This window comes from Lagenorhynchus albirostris, chromosome X, assembly GCF_949774975.1.
Source record: "Lagenorhynchus albirostris chromosome X, mLagAlb1.1, whole genome shotgun sequence".
NCBI classification, from domain to species: domain Eukaryota; kingdom Metazoa; phylum Chordata; class Mammalia; order Artiodactyla; family Delphinidae; genus Lagenorhynchus; species Lagenorhynchus albirostris.
This window is the reverse complement of record NC_083116.1, coordinates 1,991,242-2,011,401: the sequence shown is the minus strand read 5'-3', so window position 1 is coordinate 2,011,401 and position 20,160 is coordinate 1,991,242. Positions and strand designations below refer to the sequence as shown.

Genomic DNA, 20,160 nt, shown 5'->3' with positions numbered 1-20,160 from the left:
ACCTTTAGCTGTCACCACTCTATCCACCACCATCCCCCCTGGCCCTCAGAAACCACAAATCTACTTGTTGTCCCTGTAGATTTGCCTGTTCTAGACATTTCACGCAGAATCATGCAATATGTGGTCGTCTTCAACTAGCTTCTTTCGTGGAGCAGTGTTTTATACGTGGGTTGGACCCTCTTTCCCCTCCTCCCCAGCTGCGTCGGGGGACGCTGAAGCTCAGTGGGGCGACCCAGAGATGTTTGACTATGTCGCCAATAAACAGTAAAAAGCAAACAAACAAGCAAAACTGACTCCCCGTGTCTGGAAGGGCACGTGTTCTCTCCAATCTCCTGCTCGCAACCATCTGCAACTGCCTCACCCAGGAAAACAAGAAGGATTCGGAGCTCCCGACCTGGCCCTGCTTTTCTTACTTCTCCCTTGGCCGTGGCCCAGCCTGGAAGCTTCTTGCAGGCAGGCGGCTTGGTCAGGCCACCATTGTGTCCCAGGTCTGACCAGGGGTCCCTGAACTGATGCTGGTGAACAGAAGAGGGGTCTGGGCCCAGCCACTCCCCCTGGCAGAACTTTCTGGACCCTTACCTGCCTGATGGCCTGAGGCTGAGCACCAAAAGCCTAAACAGCAGCTGGCCGGGTGCGCGGGACCCTCGGGCCTCACCCCTGCTCTCCTTTCACGGCCCCGCCTCTCCCTGGCCCGCCCTCGGCCTCTGCCCTGTTGAGCTGTTTCTCTTTCTACGCATCTTTCTTTTCCTCTCAGTGGAGTTCTGTCCTGTCTCGTGTTGCAGGCCTTCGTTTCTTCCCTCTTCTCCTTCGCAGATCTCAGTGTCGCTCCCTGCCTCGGTTTCTCGCCCCGTCTAAACCCTCACGTTTGTCTCCCCAAAACTGCTCTTGCAGGAGTCTCCCCATGACCGAGGCTGGGTACACGGGCCGGGGGAGGAATGGGACCCCACCCAACAGGAAGGAGGTGTCGTGCTATGGCCCTGGGCTCATCTGGGCCCTCAGGAAGTGGCTGAGCTTCCAGTGATGGCGTGGATGCCAGGGCTGATGACGGCCTCTTCCTGGGACGCTTGGCGGGCTGACCCAGTTACCCCTGTAAGTGGCCAGCACAGGGCTCAGCCCCGAGGAAGTGGCCACCCTCAGAGCAGTTATTGCACCCTAGGGGACCTGCTCAGATGGAGCAAGGATGACCCGCTGGCTCCTCCTCTCTGAATCAGCTTCTCTGAGCCTCAGCTCGGGGCAGGCAAGCTGGGGAGGACCCCCAGTATCTGTGCTGCGTCCTGCCAGCCCCCAGCTGAGTCCCAGCCTGAGATCACACAGACAGGAACGCTTCCTCTTTTTTAGGGAAAAGAGGCTGCAGTGGGCTGGGAGGCTCAGGACCAAATTCCGGGGCCCCGTCCCTGGACTAGCAATCAGAGGCCACCTGCCCCTGGTCTCCCCTCCACTTCTGCCCTCTCCCTCTCTTCCGCCCGCCCTAACACCCGCAAGCCAGCTCCCGCCCCTCTCTGGGCCTCAGTGGCCCCATCCGGATAGTGGAAAGTTTGAATCTCTGAGGCTGCGCCTGCCCAGAGCCGCCAAGGGTCCTTGTGTGAGTTAGACTGTGTGTCCCTTCACTGTGTGCCCCAGGGTGTAGAGGGGGGGCAGGCAGAGTGGGGGGAGTCCTGGGGGGCGCAAGGGGGAGGGGTGCAGCTAGCCCAGCCGTCTACAAGAAAATTACTCCCTCTGAAGCTGCCAGGGGGGCCGGGAAGCCTGCCCCCTCCCCCCTCCCTCCCTCCCTCCCTCCCTCTCCACGCCGCCAGCCCCCTCCCTCCTTCCCTCCCTCCCCGCCCCCTCCCCGCCGTCCCCTCCCGTCGTCGGCCCGCCCGCCCAGCCTTTAGCCTCCCTCCCGCCGCTGCCACCGCCTCTGTCTCCCTCTCTCCACGAACTGCCCAGGAGTGAGCAGCTGCTCTCCGACGACCCGACGGACCGACAGACGCACGGACTGCCCGACCCTCAAGACCGCCAACCAGCCAGCCTGTGCCCGCCGCTTCCCCTCCTCAGGTAGGGTCCCCCCCTCCACAAGCCCCGTAGTGTCCCCGCTGTTCCTACGCTGGCCCTGAGCTGCCCTCACTGCCTAACCCCTGGGTCCGCTGCCCCCTCACCGCCCTCTCCCGCCCCTAGGCTGCTTGTGGATTCCCACTGCACGGCTGCAGGCTCCTGGTCCGCGCCCCTTCGTCGCCACCCTGCGGCCCCCTGGGTCCTTGTCCCATTTCTGCGTCTTCTCCCCGCTGTCCTCCAGGCACCTTCGACATCCCCTTCGTTCACCCCTCTGACCTTGCTCGGCTCTGCTCCACATCTGCCCTCTCTGCCTCCCGCCTCGGGGTTCTTCCCCTTGGCCGCTACCCCAGAGCGTCATGCAGGCATGGCTGGGCGGCTGGTACCCTCACTCTGCCAATGGCCCCCTTAGTTCACTGCAAGTCCCGGGTGCACTTTGCACTCGGCCCTGGTTAGGAGGACCTCTGGGCGGCCACCCAAGCTCGTCACTGGGGAGCGGTCCCCACGGCCTGGGGCTAGTCCACGGCGTGGGCTCAGAGACTCGGTTTCCCAGGCACACCCCAGGCTCCCTGCCCAGATATTCCCTGCTTACCCACAGGCCAATGCCGTGCCTCCACCTCCTCCCGGGCGAGGTGTGGGTCCACGGAGTCCTGGCTGGGGGGTCCCCGGGCGGGGCTGCCTGGACAGCTCAGTCCGCTCTGCCCCAGAGCCCCCTTGGACTGAGGTTCCAAAGCGGGGTGCAGAAGGAGACTCAGGCAACTGTGCTGTGTTAGCCACAGGCAGGCTTGGCCTGTGGCCCCGGAGGGCTTCTGGGGACCACGGGTAGATGCGAGGACACCATCAGCCCAGGATGGGCACCTTTAGGAAGGGGTGAGGTTCAAGAGCTCCCAGGCTAGATGCTCTGTCCCCCAAAGGCCGCCCCCCACTGGTGCCTGGGGGCATCTCAGGAATGGAGAGAGAACTCCAGTTCTGAAACAAAGTGTAGCGACAAGGTTGCCTTCCAGAGCCGTTTGGGAGGGGAGCCGTGGCCCCTGCTGGTCCCACTCCCACCCCATCCATTGTACAGAGGGGGCAACTGAGGCCCAGAGAGGGGCAGGAACCTGCCCACAGTGGCACAGCCAGTCAGGGGCAGAACTGGGGCCAGGACTCAGAGCTCCTGACTGACAAATCCAGCCTATTGACCCCGTAGCATCCAGGGAGCCCGCAAAGTCCCTTGCATGTTGACGATGATAGCTTATGGTCAAGTGAAGTGCGTGGGGACTGGAGTGAGAGGGGGCAGGCCCACTGGCCCCGTCCCGCAAGCTCTCAAGATGGCTGGCATGCTGAGGGAAGTGCCGAGGGACCCAGGAGAGGAACAAGGGAGAACGGAGCCCTCTGTCTGGGTGTGCCACTGAGCATCCTGGAAGGCTGGGGGATGGGAACAGCACCTCGCTGCTCCACGGGCGGGGCGGGGCTGGGGCCTGGGCACCCGGTGGTGAGAGCTTCCCGCGTTGCTCCGCTGAGTGCAGCAGAAGGCCCGGGGTCCTCCAGGGCAGGGTGCTGGGTGGGGCGGGCGGGGCAGACCTCGCCCAGGCCAGGGAGATCGTTCTCACGCAGCTGAAGTCTTCGTAAGGGCCACTCAGGTTGCCGATTCGGTGGCCAGTCCTGCCCTCTGGGGGCTCCTGCTTCTGTGAGCTCACCCCTCCCTGGCCGGCCAGCTCTCCACGAGGCAGGGACTGACTGAGATTGAGACCAGCTGGAGATGCTCAGGCCCCCCTCGGTGCCACCCACACCCTGGGAAGGCTGGCGGTTCGGCAGAGGCGCCTTTCTGTGCAACTTCCGGTGTCCGGCTGCCGTGGGCCAGCGTGGGTGAACCTCTCAGGGCAGTTCTCTGTGCGTGCATCGAAAGGAAGCCATGGCACTGTCTCCGAGCCGCCAAGACCGGGCGGTGGGAAGAAGGCTGGGAGCAGGGAGGGCCCCCACGGCGAGGCAGCGACCGGCCCACCTTCACGTCCCAGGACCCGGCTCACAGAGGGCATTAACCATCCGACCGCTTTTATGCCCTGCCCTGGAGCAGGGACCAGGGACCCCACTATGTCGATGGGGAGTCCGCGGCCCAGCCCCTTCACCAATGGGTCTGGTGGCAGTTCTGTACCAGCTCATTTTAGGGGCCCAGAAATCTGGGGTGCTGGCCCTCTGACTGTCATGCAGGGTGACATGCAAGCATTGGCCCCAATTTCTCCCCAATCCCCTCAGTGGCCCTGGCCCATCAGAGGAGCGTGAATGGGGAAGGACCGGAAGAGAGGGTGTGTTCCTAAGACAAGAAAGCAGTTCCTTTCTTTAGCAACATTCCTTAGTCATTCAGGACCACAGAGCATCCCTTCCAGCACCGGCGTGGAGTCCCAGAGGAGGGATCTGTCATGAGCCCCTTCCCAGGCCCACCCACCACCAGCTCTCCTCCACTCCCTGGAGAAGCCCCAAGGAGACAGGCCTGTCCCAGCCATCACTTGTCCTTGGCCTCCTGGGGATGCAGCCTGAGGCCGTGGCCGGCCCCAGGGCCAGCCTTGGAGCACGTGAGCTGTGGGGCGGCAGCCCAGCTCCCAGACTCCCAGTAGGGCCCGGCGCTGTCTGGCTCGCCTCCGGGCAGGGCCCCAGTCCCAGCTCGGGGCCTCCAGAGCCCCACCTGCTAGGCCACTGGGCTGTTTGCCCTTTCAATGGCATGTCTGGAGACCCTCTCCTTCCCTGCCAACACCCTGGATTGTTAGAAAGTTCTTCCCCAGGGTTGGAGAGCTTGGTCCCTGCCCTGAGCTGCCCACCCCTCCCTGTGCCTGTCGGCCCTGCTGGTGGGAGGGGACACACCAGCCCAAGGGCTTAGCTCAAATCCTGGGGCTAGAGGGTGATGGTGACTGTCCTGGGGCGCCCTGCTGTGAGCATAGGGTGGGGGTGAACATGGGCCCCCTCTGGAGGCAGGCACCCCCGGGCCCTGCCAGCTCTGCCCCCTCTTGTCCTGTCAGCTGGTGCCCGGGGCACTCAGTTCTCCTCCCACCCCTCTGTCCCCTCTGCTCACATACTGGGGCCCACACCTGATCACCCACGAAACCTTTTCTGTGAATCCTATCTTCAAGGAAGCCAGTGCGGGGAGAGGCAGAGGTGCCTGCGCTGGGAGGACGGAGACGGAGTCTGCTTAGTCCTGCCCCAGGCCAGAGGCTAACTGGTAGCCCTAGAGCCAGGCCCTTCTCCAGGCTTCCAAAACCAGTTTCCCAGTGCTCCCTGGGGCTGTGGTTCATCTCCCCACCTTCCAGATGGAAGGTTCTGGGGTGAAAGCCCTCCCCTCACCTGGAGTCCCCAGCCCCAGGGTCCCCCAGGACTTCCTTCACGCCCTCTGGGACTCTGTTTGGCTTGTCCCCCACCCTCTCTACTCTGGGGTGGGGCAGCTCCTGGGTGCCTATGGGAGCTGCCCACTTGCCCACACGCCACCAGCCTCAGCTCCTCCAGAGGCTGCTCGGCCCCCATAGCAGTCCGCAGAGCAGCCCAGCTCGCGCTCATTGGCAGGCTGGTATCGCTGACGTTCCCAAGCCCAGTGGAGGTGCCAGGGACTCAGACGACTCATGCCTGCCCCTCCCCATGGTGACACATCGTTCAGGTTTAGGGGACTGGGGCTCTACCCGGCCTCCTCACAGCCAGCTCTCGCGATCCACGGCGTCTGAAGGCCAAACTCGGCAGAAACCCCAGCCTGGAGCAGAGCTGCAGGACAAGGGGCAGCGGGCTGGGGGTGGTCCCAGGTTCCATGCGACTCAAGCGGCCCCTGCTTCTCCCCCACCAGCTGCCTCTGGGTGGCTCAGATGGCCAAGAGGGACACAGCAGTCAGAGGCCCGAGTGGCCATGGGATCGGGGATTTGGGGAACAAAACTAGGACCTGAAGGAGAGGGGCAGAGGGCAGACAGGACCTCAGGCTCTGGGAACCAGGCTGAGAGCATCTCCCTGTGGGGTCTGGCACCTGCTGGGACCTAAAATGCTTGGGGGAACCTCCCGGGCCAGGCTGGGATGATGGCTTTTCCAGGCCACTTCTGTGCAGCTGGAGGCGGAGGCAGAGGGGCTGGGGCTGGCCTGATGGGTGCGCTGGGGCCGAGGAGGGGCATCTGGCCCCGCGGGCTGAGGGGAGCTATGGATGGTGGCAGTCAGAGAGAGACGCCATGTTTCTAGAGGATTCGTGATGCAAGCCAGGGGGCGCAGGACCCACAGGGCAGGGCCCTGCTTTCCGTCAGCGTCACCTCCCAGCCAGAGTGGGGGAGATGCAAGGAGTCTTCTGCAGGGACCGGGGGCTGGTTCGGCCCCCTGTGCAACCCAGGGAGTTCGGGATTCTGTGACTTTGGGCTCTGCAGCCAAGTCTGCGGGGGCAGAGGGTGGGGCAGGGCACGTGTGCCCCCTCTCCCATTTCCTCACAGTGTGGCCTTGGGCAGGAGTTTCCTGCTGGTCCTCAGGAGGGCTGTGCTAAGAAATCCCTTGAGTGCCCTGGCCCACCCTGGGAAGGGATAGAACACCTTCCCCCGCCCTCAGGGTTTCTGCAGCGAGCCTTCGGGGGTGCGGGAGGGGGGGCAGGGCACCCAGCAGCCCAGGACCCCCAGCTGACCTGGCTCATCTGCCGCCTGACTCAGGCATGGCAGAAGGCCGGCACTGGAACCGCCGGCCTTCCAGAGGTTTCCCAGAAGGCTGGGGGTGGAGGTGATGGCTGTCCTCAAGGCTGTGGGGAGAGACGTCCGGCCTGGTCAGTACCGGCCGCCTAGCCACTTCCCCGGTACCAGCGCTCTGCAGCAGACGGGCTGGCTCCCTGTTGGCCTCCGACACCCACATCCAAGTCAAGTCTGTCCCTGAAGGCTGCAGGGGCACAGGACCCAGCTCTGTCCGGTCACCTCAGCAGCGCCAAGACCCCAGCAGGGAGGAGCGCCCTGGCCAGCCACGCCTGGATGTCTGCTCCCCTCGTAGCTGGAAGGTGTGCCGAGGCCGTGGCGGTGGGCTCGGGGTGGCTGGCGAGCAGGCACCGATGGCGCGGGGCTCAGGGCCCACCCCAACCCCTGCAGCCACGACCCCAACGCGCGTAAGCCTCAGGAGACCCATGGATGGTGCACGTCTCCTCTCTCGGGGCCCGGGAGGGAGGCGGCGAGCAGCCGGGCGTCAGCTCGCAGAGCAGAGCTCTGGGCAGCGCCCCTGCCTCTGGCCTGCTAGTAGAAGCTGGGCCTCAAAGGCTTTGGCGGACAGAGGGGAGGGGGGAAGCGCGACCCGCAGTCCCAGGGACCACGGGCCCGCGCGTCCGGGTTCAGGTCGGGCTGCTCAGAGGGGCCAGACACCCGGGCCGAGGCTGCGGAACAGCGTCAGGCGTCCGGCATCTGCGACTTGGCAGCCGCGGGCCGCACATCTGCAGGCGAGCTCCCAGGGCCTGCCAGACCTCAGGCCCGCTCCCGCCGCCCTTGGCCTGGCCTGAATGCCTGGCACGGCCCCTCCGTGTTCTCAGGGGCTGCCAGTGTGTCTTGTTTGGCTGTGACCTGGAGCAGTCCCAGTTGGAGGACTGTGCTGGCTTTCAGAGGGCCAGACAAGGAGAGCCCTATTGGGTGGGCGGCCCTCACTCCAACCTGTGGGCGCGGCGCGAGGCCTCACCGCCATCACCGCTTCTTTCCTTCGCTCTGAGGAGGAGGGACCCATCCAGCTCAGAGAACACTTTGATGGGGCTCGAGGCTGCCTGAAGTCCTTGGGGACACGCCCAGGAGGCCCAGAGGCCTGGGTAGTGTGGGAGGTGGGGCTGGCGGGACTTGCCTTGGGTCTCACAGTACCTGTCCATGGGGGCTCCCGCTTCCGGGGCTGAGGGCCCACCCCCCTCCTGCACGTGTGTGCGGTGGGAGGGACCCGGTGTGAGGTGGGGGGAGGCAGCCCTGCAGCTCCGCTTCCTCCCCCAGCCTCTGTGCCCTGCCCACACTCAGCCGGCGGGCCAGAGAACTCCATCACCCCCGGCTCCTTCTGGGTCTGTTGCGGCCCCCGGGGGCTCGGTGTCCGGTCGGCCCCCTCCACTCTGCACAGTTCTGGCCGCTGAGTCTCCTGCCAGCTCTCCGCGGGGAAAGCAGGGCTGTGCCGGAAAGTGCGCCAGCCTGCCCACTGCCTGGGCCCAGCCAGGAGCCGGGTGAAACCAGCCAGACCTTGTCCTGTGCTGTCACGGGGCCCTGGGGTGGGGCCTCCAAGTCCTCAGCCTCCCTCCCCCCAGAGTGAGCCTGCACTAGAGCCAGCCCTTCCCCTCTCTCAGCCACTCTGTGGGGCCCCAGACGCAGCGACATCAGAATATCAGGCACGGCGGCCCGGAGCGGCTCACCTCCTCCAGGGCCTCCGTCCCCCACGGAGCCAGGGAGGCTGGCGCTCCCCCAGCATGAGGGACCCTCACTTTGTTGTGTGACTGCGGCAGGCAGGCAGCTTTTCTGGGGCTGGCTCCGCGGCTGCGTCTGATGAACAGCACCCTGGGCCCCCGGCCGCTGCCTGCCAAGCAGACTGCGGCCCCAGCTGCCAGAAAGGCTGCTCCGGCCCCTCTCGCTGGCAGCTGCAGCTCTGTCCTCAGGATGGTGGGAGCCAGGACAGGCCACGTGCCCAGCTCAGTGGGGGGCCTGAGGAGTGCGAGAGGGGCGGCAAGATGGAGGTGGCCGCAGCTCCCAACCCCCGCCAGTCCAGCCCCAGGTCAACCGGGCCTGTCGGGGGCCTCCTTCCCCCTTTGCAGCCGGCTATCAGGCTCGGGGGGCTCACCCAGCCCCACTGAAGCCCCGAACAGCCTTTCCCCTGGCCAAGATGGGCCCCGAGTGAGGGCCTCCCTGGGGTGGGGCTGCTTCACGTCTGCACCCGGGGCAACCGCAGACACCCCGCGCCTGGGAGACAAGCAGGGCAGGTGCACTTGTTCCTCTATAACATGGGAAAATGAGGCTGGGGCTTTCCCAGGAAAGCAGGTAGCTGGGGGTGGTAGGAGAGGCAGGGACTCCAGCCTCCTCCTGGGCACTGTCTTTCAGCAGAGGAGCCTCTGGACAAGCCTGAACCTGCCCGCCACCCTGGCAGCAGCCTGCTCCCCTCTGGTGGCCTCTCCAGGGGCCCGGGGCCCGGGGCCGTGGGCAGAAGGAAGGGTGGGAGCAGAGGCGGGAGCCCTGGGGCTCTGCGGGCTGAGCCAGGGGACGGCTCGCGAGCCAGGGGAGGAAGCCACAGCCCAGGGCAGCAGAGGCGGGGTGGGGGGGGCAAGGGACGCCCCTTCCATGTCCAGGATTCCACGCATGGCCTGGGAGAATGCCCCTCTCCTCACCTTCCCTCCAGGGCTGGCCCAGCCTTCTACCCAACGTGCCCAGCCTGGTGCCTTGGCCTCTTGACTCTTAGAGAAATGTGGGTGTGCTGCAAGGGGGGCTCAGGCAGGAAAGGAAGCGACTTGTGGTCACCTGAGTCAGCCCTGAGCGCGCTCACACTGCCCTGAGCATGTGGGAGTGGCCGGGCCACAGTGGTTTCTTTAAATCTGAATTCCTCAAAGCCTGTGGGCGGCAAATGGCTGGGTTTCCCTCTCTGCCTCCTCCACTAGCCTCAGTGACCCCCCAGGCAGGCTGCAGCTGACTCAGTGGCTGGTGCGTGAGTGTGTGTGTGCTTGCGTGAGTGTGTGCTTGTGTGAGTGTGTGCTTGCGTGAGTGTGTGTGTGCGCTTGCGTGTGTGTTTGCGTGAGTGCTTGCGTGAGTGTGTGTGCGCTTGCGTGTGTGTTTGCGTGTGTGTGCGCTTGCGTGAGTGTGTGTGTGCACTCGCGTGAGCGTGTTGGAGGGGTACAGACTCACCAACTGGGAAGACACAGTGCTGCCCACTGAGGCCAAGTCCTGCCCGGAGTCTCCTGCCCACCCACACCTCCCTCCCGGCCCCTACAGCCCAGGGCCTGGCTGCACCCGTGAGGGGTGAGGGGCGAGGGACACGAGGCCAACACGTGCAGAACCCCAGCCCCCCGGGCGCGGGACGGTAGCCAGGCAAGGGCCCAGAAGGTGGGCGTGGGCGCCAGCTGGGCACTCCTGATGGCCTCTCCTCACCCCAGTCTCGCAGGCACACCCACCATGTGGCCCCTGTGGCCTCTTGCGGCCCTGCTGGCCCTGAGCCAGGCTCTGCCCTTTGAGCAAAAAGGCTTCTGGGACTTCACCCTGGACGACGGGCTGCCCATGTTGAACGACGAGGAGGCTTCAGGCGCCGACACGACCTCGGGCATCCCAGACCTGGACTCCCTCCCTCCCACCTACAGCGCCATGTGCCCTTTCGGCTGCCACTGCCACCTGCGGGTCGTTCAGTGCTCCGACCTGGGTCAGTCCAGTGGGGTAGACGTGGAAGCGTGAGGGTGGGGAGGGGGTGACCCCAAGCCAGCTCGGGAATCCTGGTTTCAGTGTGGGAGGGTGTCCACTGGTCTGCTTGCAAGCAGGCGGGGAGCGAGAAGCCCCTCCGTCTGCCGACTCTGGCGCTGGCCCACTGGCGGCGGAGTCCCTGCGTGCACGCGAGTCCCTGAGCTCCGCGCCACGCTGGGGTCATGGCCATGGCTCACACTGGTGACGGTGGTGCCGGCCCCCAGGTCTGAAGGCTGTGCCCAAAGAGATCTCGCCCGACACCACTCTGCTGGACCTGCAGAACAACGACATCTCCGAGATCCGGAAGGATGACTTCAAAGGCCTCCAGCATCTCTATGTAAGCCCACCCTGGCCCTTCCAAGGGGCTGCAAGGAGGTGGCAGGCCCGCAGCATGGGGGGTTGGGTCCAGATGGGTGTGGGCACATACTTGTGGAGTGCGAGAGGGGACCGGAGACCTGGGGAGTCCTGAGAGCGGTCTGGAGGCGGCTGTGGTGGGAGTGCCCAGGGTCACAGGGCACATGTGCAGGTGTCAGCAGCCGTAAGTGCAGGACAGGATCACTCAGCCCAATTCCCTTCTTGACTGAAAACTTTTCATCTTATTGACTCCTCCCAGCAACACGGTGAGAAAAGATTTCATTGTAGCCAGGGTGCAAGTGGGGAAACTGGGACACAGAGGAGCGGCAGGCTGCGCTAAGCAGCAGTGGTATTGCTGGGCCTGAGCGCCAGCTCCCCGATCTGCACTCTGCCCAGGAGCACAGACGGATCTCCTGGAGGCTGAGCTGGGGCTCAAACATCTGTAAAGTCCTGACAACTGCTAATCGCGAATCGCTAGCTCAGGTGGCAGGGATGGGGGAGAGGAGAAGGCGGGCAGGTAGGGGGCCGGGGCCTTCACCTCAGCACGCGTGCTGCCTCAGGCCCTGGTCCTGGTGAACAACAAGATCTCCAAGATCCACGAGAAGGCCTTCAGCCCCCTGCGGAAGCTGCAGAAGCTCTACATCTCCAAGAACCACCTGGTGGAGATCCCTCCCAACCTGCCCAGCTCCCTGGTGGAGCTCCGCATCCACGACAACCGCATCCGCAAGGTGCCCAAGGGCGTGTTCAGTGGGCTGCGCAACATGAACTGCATCGGTGAGCGAGATCCCACCAGTGGCGTCGTCACCCGTCCCCGGCGGTGGCAGTGGATGGGGGAGGAGGGTCAAAGGGGGGGCTCTGCCAGCCAGGGCAGCTGGGTGCTGGGCTGTCCAGGACAGCCATGGACCAGCCGGCTGGGCCTCACGGTACTTTCTGGAAGCTTGTCTAGGAGCACACCCCAGAGCTGCCAAGGGAAGGTGAAGAGAAACTCAGGGCCCATAGGGAAAGGGAAGGGAAAGGGCCAGTGCAGCCAGCCAGCCAGCCAGCCAGGGGCTGGGCGGGCGGGGGAGCCCGGCCTTGATTCCTGTCTCCCCTCCCTTTCTCCGTGCTCCCTCTGCCCCCTAAGGCTGATGCCAGGCCCAGTGCCCTTGGGAGTTAGTGGCCTTGAACAGCGAGGAGTTTGCATTCAGTCCATTAGCGTTAGTAACTTAGCGGCACTGCTTTCAGGGAGAGATGGGGGAGCGGGTAATCAGCAGGGCCCACTAGGCCAGCCCAAGCCAGGCAGCCGACAGGCTCTGGGGGCGTGCGGGCAGATGCCCAGCCCTGGCTCCAGGGCTGAGGGGGCCTCTCTCCTAGAGATGGGTGGGAACCCCCTGGAGAACAGTGGCTTTGAACCTGGAGCTTTCGATGGCCTGAAGCTCAACTACCTGCGCATCTCTGAGGCTAAGCTCACCGGCATCCCCAAAGGTAGGAAGTCAGCCCTTGCTTCCCACACTACCTGGCCTTCGGAGCACACATGGATACAGGTGGGGGGCCTGGAGCCATCTGGAGGCACCCAGTCAACTCAGGGAGGGCTTTGGCTGCCCCTCTCCCCACCTGGGGCAGAGCTAGGGTCTCTGCTCCACCAAGCGTGGGACCGTGCACACACACACACACACACACACACACACACACACACACACACACAGCATCAGCCCACACACGTGGCCTCCCCTCCTGCATTCAGCCCAGAGCATCCTCTTTTCCTGGCAGACCTCCCCGAGACCCTGAATGAACTCCATCTGGACCACAACAAAATCCAGGCAATCGAGCTAGAGGACCTGCTCCGCTACTCAAAGCTGTACAGGTGGGCTGGGGGTCTGGGGGCGCTGGGGAGACTGGGGGGGCTGGGGGCCTGAGTCCTCACAGTGCCGTGCGGCCTGCGGGCCCCACCACACCATCTTTTTCTCATCCGCCCCTTCGCAGGCTGGGCCTGGGCCACAACCAGATCCGCATGATTGAGAATGGGAGCCTGAGTTTTCTGCCCACCCTGCGGGAGCTGCACTTGGACAATAACAAGCTGTCCAGGGTGCCTGCTGGCCTTCCGGACCTCAAGCTCCTCCAGGTGAGAGCCAGGGAGTGGGCAGCCCCTCAGCCCATGGCCCTCCTTGCTCAGGCCCAGCACGTGTGGGGTCTGGGTACAGAGCGGAATGGGACCTCGCTGCAAAGGAGCAGGCTCAGGGATCCCTCCTTCAGCGCCAATCACCTGCACTGAGGGAGGAGAGGGGCAGGTGGGGATGCCGCTGTGGACAGCAGGGAGGGCGGGCCCGGGGCAGCGAGGTCGTGAGGGAAGAGCAGGTTTCTCAGGTGGGTGCAACACCTGCAAGGTGCGGCCGGGCCCACGAGGTGAGGGAACAGTCTGGGCACGGGGTACACAGATCTGTGGCAAGACAGGGACAGCCCAGGGCATGAAGTGGGCTGATGAGGGATACAAGGCCTGGCCTGGGGCTCTCTCAGGGGCCCTACCCCCAGTTTGGCTGTCAGCCATATGGATGAACTTGGCCGTACTCGGCCCTGCTCTGGACCTCAGTCGCTGCTTCCAACCCATTCACACGTGCCAGGAGACCCGCCATTCTCGCGGGCTGGCCAGTCAGAGCCGAGTACACCGGAGCCCGCCTGAGCCCTGCGTGGGGACCGCCCACCCGCAGCGGCAGCGCCCCCCTGGCCAAGCCGAGAGCGCCCTCTAGCGGCCGTGTCCTTGCCGCCTCTAGAGGGCGCCGCTGCAGTCTGAGCGCCTCCCTGCCGTCATTGGGTCCTCCCTCCCTGACCCTCCTGTCCCACAGCATGTGGCTTCAGGGAGCTGGGGGAGCGGGGGAGGAGGAGGCTCTTTCTCCTCTCACGCCCCTGGGGCTCTGGACTGGGAGGCTGCTTCCCTGGGGGCAGACCCACAGCCCAGGGAACCCAGAGGGAGGGCCAGGGACTTTATGTGAGCCCAACGTGCCATCCTTCCCGCATCGACAGTCCCACCCCACCACTCGTGCCCCACGTACCCCTCACCTCACACCCACACCCCCCAAGCTCCCCATCCCAGCACCCAGTCACACACCAGTGCCTTAAGGCGGGCCAGCACCCACCCAACAACCATACCGAAGCCTCAGTTTGCTCCTCCAGACCATGGGAGGATCACCTCCACGCCCTCAAAGGGCCGTGTGGATGCAAAACAATGAAACGTGGCCCATGAGGCGGCGGGGCGGGACTCAGCCGGGAGGGAGGGCACCAGCCCTCGGGGTTCTGCCCTCCGCTCGGCCTACCCAGGCAGGGCAGACGCAGGCAGGGGGGTTGGGGCGACTGGGCCACCGCCCTGAGCCACACCTCTCTGCCCCCAGGTGGTCTATCTGCACGCCAACAACATCACCAAGGTGGGCGTCAATGACTTCTGCCCCGTGGGCTTCGGGGTCAAGCGAGCCTACTACAACGGCATTAGCCTCTTCAGCAACCCCGTGCCCTACTGGGAGGTGCAGCCGGCCACCTTCCGCTGCGTCACTGACCGCCTGGCCATCCAGTTTGGCAACTACAAAAAGTAGAGGTGGCGGCAGCCGCCAAGGTGGCCTGGGCGGGGCCTCTGGGGAGCACAGCGGATGTCCTGAGGGGGGAAGCAAAGCAAGGGAGCGAAGCCAGTGCTCAGCTGCACCCGACCCAGCCCCGCCCTTGATCCCCAACCCCCTCGTCGCCACCCGACATCCTTGCCCTGGCTCCCAAGTGTGCAGGTGAGGCGTGAGGCCTGGCCCCCATCACACGCCCCTTAGCTTCAGAGCTGCCCCTGCTCCCCCATCATGACCACGCAGAGGTGCCCCCACGAAGCTTTCTTCCCATTCACCCCAAAACCAAATTGTCTGAGGCTCCAGTCCAAGGAAAATGGTCCCTGGGTCTGGGGGGCCAGGGATGGAGACAGCGGACCCCGCTGAGCCCACCCTACCTGCCGGGCACACATCCCTCCTCGGCCTGGCCTGCTACCCTTCTCCTCCCATGCCCGCTGGCATCCTTCTGTGAGTTCACGGCCATCCATCCCAGCCTGTTTGCTCTACCGGCCCCTGGATCAGTCCTCTCCATCTCTCTCTGTCTCTCCGTCTGTCCCTCCCTCGTCTTCCCTCTCCTCTCTCACATCCTTGGGCTGGGTCTGGTCTCTGTCTCGCTGGGCTTCTGCCCAGCCCCTACCCAGGTGGGCTGCGGTGGGGGACAGCTGCCCCCCACCCCACCCAGGCCTCGCCCCCAAGCCTGGATGATCCGGCAACCACGCGCTCCACAGGCCACGTGCTCCCAGGGGGAGCATTGGACTCAGCCAGGCCCTGAGAGTCTGTCCCCCGGGAGGGGCCCAGCACCCCGCAGAGTCCCCAGCACGCTCCTCACTGCCCCCCTTTCCCCCACGACGGCTAGGTCTCCCCTCCCGTGGCCTTCCAGCCCCTGGGGTAGTAAGGAGGGGCTGCTTCTGAGGTCGGTTGTTGTCTTTCAATTAAAGAAACACTGTGCAACACGGCTGCGTGTGTAGCCTCTCGGGGTGGACTGGGGACCCAAAGGAAACGGGAGCCACGAGGGTCCGCTGTGGCTGGCGCCCAGGTTCCGCCTCTCCGTGCCCCATCGGAGCCCTGAGCTGCCTGTTCGCTGCTTTCCCTGACTTCAGTGGGGAGCACCCCCAGGCTCAGGGCTGGACCAGAAGGCCCCATGCTGCCCCCTTCCCGTCCCTTCTAGTCACTTCTGTTGCCCCGGCTATCCTCAGACTGGGCTCCTGCAGCAGGGCCGGCTGAGGTGGCATCTGCCCTCCCAGAGTGGAGTGTCTGCCAAGCAGCCGCTGGCTGAAGGGCACCAGGCCAGAAACTCCCCCCAACCGAGCGGGAGCCGGGAAACCCTAGGGGCCCCTGCCCGCCTCAATGGGGTTTGGGGGCTCAGCACAATACCGGATTTCGGCTGTGGTCAGAGCTGTGTGCCACACCTGTGTCAGCACCAGGGGGCGCACTCCTGTACTGGCTTGGCCTGGGCTCCCAGCGCAGCGACCACCCAGTAGGTCACCCTGTGCGCAGGTCGCAGCGTGTGGGTGCCGGTTCCCAAGAGAGGATCCAGGGCACAGCCCGTGAAGCCTGGGGACATAGGTCTGCCCCGGAAAGGGAGTGGGGGGGGGAACAGTCCCCCAAGAAATGCCCCTTGGATGGCAAGCCCAGCGGGCTAAGCAGGAGACAGGCTATGGCCTGGCTGCTCTTCCCTCGTCGTACACAAGGGGCCTCTGCCCCAGGTGATGGGATCCAGGGCTTCCCTGAGCAGCCGTGGGCCACCAACGAAAATAGAGCAGGCGGGGCCGCCAGGAGTGCCAGCCCAGGAGAGAAGGAGCCCAGAGGCACCGCGTGCTGGCTCCGTGCACAGAACCCTTCCGCCTGGCCCGGCCCTGGGGCACCCGGCGTCCCCAGATTTCTCCTTTTGGGGATGGGAGGCACCACTCAGTGTGGTGGCCCAGCAATAGAATGTCACCCGTTGGCATCACAGCACTATTCTGGGCCGTGTGTTCCACGGCCCCGCAATCTCTGCTGAGCTGGGCAGGCTCAGGGCAAGGGCACTGGCGGGGGTCCAGGAGTCAGGGCCTCGGTCAAGTCCCCTCGCTGGTGGGAGGAGGGGCAGCCGGCACAGGGCCTGGCGGAGACAGAAACACGGAGCCCTCGGGCTGTTTCTCTGCGGGCAGCTCTGGGCACCGGACCCTGTGGATCGCTGCCTTCCCTCCAGGCTTGCTGCCCTTCCTCTCCTCCCTGCCTCCCTCTTACTCTGGGACACCAGTGCCACGACACGCTGGTGGGACCGGTGTAATAATGCTGGTAGGCACAGAGGAGAACCCCGTGGTTGGGCCCCAGGGAAGGTGTCCCGTAGGCCCGGTGGGTCACACACATGAGAGGGGACAGCGCCATGCGGGCATGACCCACACCCTGCCAGACCCAGGGGACCACTCAGGCCCCACTGCAGGTGCCACGGAGTTGAACAGGGCCGCACCCCACGAGGGCCTGGGGATCATGGTTGGAAAGGAGGTCTCCGTACCCAGAGCACTTGGTCAAAGACAAATGACCCTGGGCGGGGGGGACTTCCCTGGTGGCACAGTGGTTAAGAATCCACCTGCCAATGCAGGGGACACAGGATCGAGCCCTGGTCCTGGAAGATCCCACATGCTGTGGAGCAACTGAGCCCGTGCGCCACAACTACTGAGCCTGCGCTGTAGAGCCCACGAACCACAACTACTGAGCCCACGCGCCTAGGGCCCGTGCTCCGCAGCAAGAGAAGCTGCCGCAATGAGAAGCCCGCGCACCGCAGCGAAGAGTAGCCCCCGCTCGCTGCAACTAGAGAAAACCCGCGCGCAGTCAAAAGAAAAAAGGCAAACGGCCCACTTAGCCTCACTCTGGTATCGAGTGTGTTGCAGACTATGAGATGATAGTAATAACAAAAGTTGAGACTGACTGGCCTTTGAAAAAAGCCTATGGCAACATCTCTGTCAGCCAACAGTCCCTCGTGTACACTTCCCCATATGCCTTATACACCACGCAAGGCTCCTCCCTGCGGAGCCCAGGGCCCAGCCGCGGTCCCAGGAAGCCCCAGGTGGCAGAGCTGCAGGGGACTGGAGTGCTCTGCTGTGAGCTGTGGGCAGGTGGATGGGCGAAGGGGTGTGCAGTCCCAAAGCCTCGGTAACCCCGCGGGAAAGGGGCAGGAAAGATGGGGGAGGGGCCAGGGCCAGTCGACCTTGAATTGAGTAGGAGCCTGCACTTGGGTGCACGTTGGACGTGGGGTGAGAGTTAGGGAGTGGGCAGGGTGGGGTGTGGCACCCCCGGGGCCTGGAGAATGCCCCCTGAGGGCCAGGAGCATGCCGGGAGCTGTGGACGTGTGGTTGCACTCAGAGTAGGGCTCTGATCCCGGAGGGTGAGCTGGGGCCGTCACACGTGCGTGCACACACACACCCAGGGCAGTGAAAGTCATGGCAGTGTCTCGCTCGGGGAGGGCTGTCCCGTGAAAGGAGAGGCCACTAGGGAGCTGACTCTGAGCGGCATGGGGCTGGCGTGGGGGACATTTCCAAGTACTTACTGCGGGTCAGGTGCCTTCTGGGTGTAGCCGGGCCCAGCTGGAGCCTAAGCTCAATCCACTGCTTGGGTTTAGACGAGTCGGGGCTTGTCAGAGGGGCAGCCAGCCAGGTGTCCTCAGGCCATGGTGGGGGCTGGGGGCAGGGCGCTTAGAGGGACAGCCCCTCCTTGAAGGGCCTGGGTGGTGGAGGGGCCCACTCTGAGAACTTGGGGGGTGTTCCTCCATTGTGGGCCCCACCCCCATGGGCTCCTGACTCTGGGCTCCAGTCTTGGGAGGACAGAGGTTTCAGGAAGAGGCAAAGCCGGCTCCACTCTGGACGCATGGGGCAGGGCATGGTCGCCAGGGGTGGCACAGGGCCACTGTGGCCCCGGAGAGCCCAGGGCAGCTCCAGCGCTGAAGGACCCCAGCTCCCGCTGCCAGCTCAGGGCTGGTATGAGTTTCCTGGGGCCACTGCTGTAACAAAGGACCACACGGGCGGCTTCAAACAGAGACCGAGTCTCTCATGTTCCTGGAGGCCACAAGTCCAAAATCAGGGTATCAGTAGGGCCGCACTCCCTGGAAAAACTCTAGAAGAGGGTCCTTCCCGGCCGCTTCCAGCTTCTGGTGGCTCCAGGTGTCCCTTGGCTTGTGGTTGCGTCACTCCAGTCCGTCTCTGTCTTCACGAGACCTCCTGCTGTGTCTGTGTGTCAGCTGTTCTTGCCTCCCTATTATAAGGACACTTATCACTACATCTGGGGTCTGTCCAGATAACCCAGGATCGTCTCCCCATCTCCAGATCCTAAACTTATATCTGCAAAGGCCCTATTTCCACACAGGGTCCCAGCCCAGTGCAGGGTGGGGGGCGGGTAGGATGTGCACGTCTCTCCAGGGGCATTTCAGCCCCTCCTCCCTGGGCTGCAGGGGACCACTGGCCCTGGAGGTCCAGGCACGCTGGTGGCCCCCGAAGCCAGGGGATGGTGGCTGTGATCTCAGCCAGGGAGAGAGTGGGAAGAGGAGGGGGACCCGGGGCCCAGCCAGAGGGGCTCCCATTTCAGGGCTGGACTGAGGATTGCTGTCCCCGGAGGAGACGGTGACCGCCACACCAAAAGTGGCAGGAGCGAAACCGGGCAAGGGAGGGGCGACAGCTGCGGGGCCCACGGAGGGGAGGGGCCTGGGGACAGGCGGTGGCCGAGGACCTGGGAAAGAAAGAGTTTGGGAAGGGGGAGAACAGTGAGGGCTGAAGAGGCAGCCGGCTCTGAGCTCTGGGAGCAGGACGCACTTCACGTGCCAGGGCCAATGCCCCCGTGTGCACAGCAGCCATCAGTAAAATGAACACCGCCCCCAGGAGTGATAATATGTCCCCCGGTCGCTGAGGGAAGACAGTGACACAGTCCTAAAAGTGAGTCTTCTCTCTTCTCTTCAGCCACTCCCAAGCCTCCCCTCTCAGCACCCATTTCTTCCTCCACCACTTCTGTCCTCCCAGAGCCGCCAACACATGTCTGCTAAGAGGCTGGTGTTTGCTACTGGCTAAGGTTCACCCCCTTCCCGAGGGAAGCCTGTTCCCCCGTGGGAGGCCAGGAAGGGGGGTCCAAGTCTGGGGGAAGGGCTCTCGGGAGGCGACCCACCGATTGGGGCTCCTCTTCCCTGGCGCCCCATCACCCAGCCCAGTGCAGGCCCAGCTTGACCACCGGCTCCAGGTGGGGGCTGGCTCCCCTCCGAGCACAGGGGTGGCCAGGAGAACAGTGCCAGGCTGCCGGGTCAGCACCTGGCTCCAGGGCTGCTGAGGGGCCGAGGGGGTCAGAACCAACCACCAACCGGGACAGCCAGCTGGCTCTCAGAGAGCAAGTCCCAGGAAAAGCGGCCGGGGTTGGAGTGCAAGGGGAGCATGTGCGTGAGTGAGCGTGCATGAACGAAGTGTGTGTGGGAGAGAGAGAGTGTGAACAACTGTGTGAGAGGCATGCAGGAGGGTGTGAGTGTGACTGGGTGGGTGAGAGTGGGTGTGAGTGTGAATAAATGTGAATAACTGTGAGGAAGTGTGAGTGTGTGAATAACTGAATGTGTACAAGTGTGTGCAAGTTTGTGACTATGTGTGACTAGTGAGCGTGTAAAGGTGTGAGAGTAACTGAGCATGTGGGGGGGAGGGAGTGTTCTGAGTGAGCGTGTGTCACCGGCTGTGAGTGTGTCAGCATGTGTGAGAGTGTCAGCACTGTGAGAGTGTCAGTACGTGTGAGTGTGTCAGAAAGTGTGAGAGTGTCCGCACGTGTGAGAGTTGTCAGCATGTGTGAGAGTGTCAGCATGTGTGAGTGTCAGCACTGTGAGAGTGTCAGCACGTGTGAGTGTGTCAGCGTGTGTGTCAGCACTGTGAGAG

The 20,160-nt window shown here is 64.3% G+C and overlaps 1 protein-coding gene across 1 annotated transcript; it reads left to right on the top strand.

Annotated features, from left to right (window-relative positions):
* The first annotated feature begins 1,873 nt into the window (after positions 1-1,873).
* BGN (biglycan) lies at positions 1,874-15,243 on the top strand. Its single transcript, XM_060138081.1, has 8 exons — positions 1,874-2,034; positions 10,085-10,344; positions 10,607-10,719; positions 11,297-11,510; positions 12,090-12,200; positions 12,486-12,579; positions 12,699-12,837; positions 14,099-15,243. Exons 2-8 carry the CDS (start codon positions 10,104-10,106, stop codon positions 14,294-14,296), a joined length of 1,110 nt encoding a protein of 369 aa, XP_059994064.1. The 5' UTR covers positions 1,874-2,034; positions 10,085-10,103; the 3' UTR covers positions 14,297-15,243.
* Positions 15,244-20,160: the final 4,917 nt, after the last annotated feature.

Excerpts from the sequence above, each read along its gene's own strand:
- BGN (XM_060138081.1), top strand. The coding sequence starts at position 10,104 with ATGTGGCCCCTGTGGCCTCTTGCGGCCCTGCTGGCCCTGAGCCAGGCT. Across the intron at positions 10,720-11,296 it reads AAGGCCTCCAGCATCTCTAT|GCCCTGGTCCTGGTGAACAA; the intron begins GTAAGCCCACCC and ends GTGCTGCCTCAG. Across the intron at positions 12,201-12,485 it reads GCTCACCGGCATCCCCAAAG|ACCTCCCCGAGACCCTGAAT; the intron begins GTAGGAAGTCAG and ends TTTTCCTGGCAG.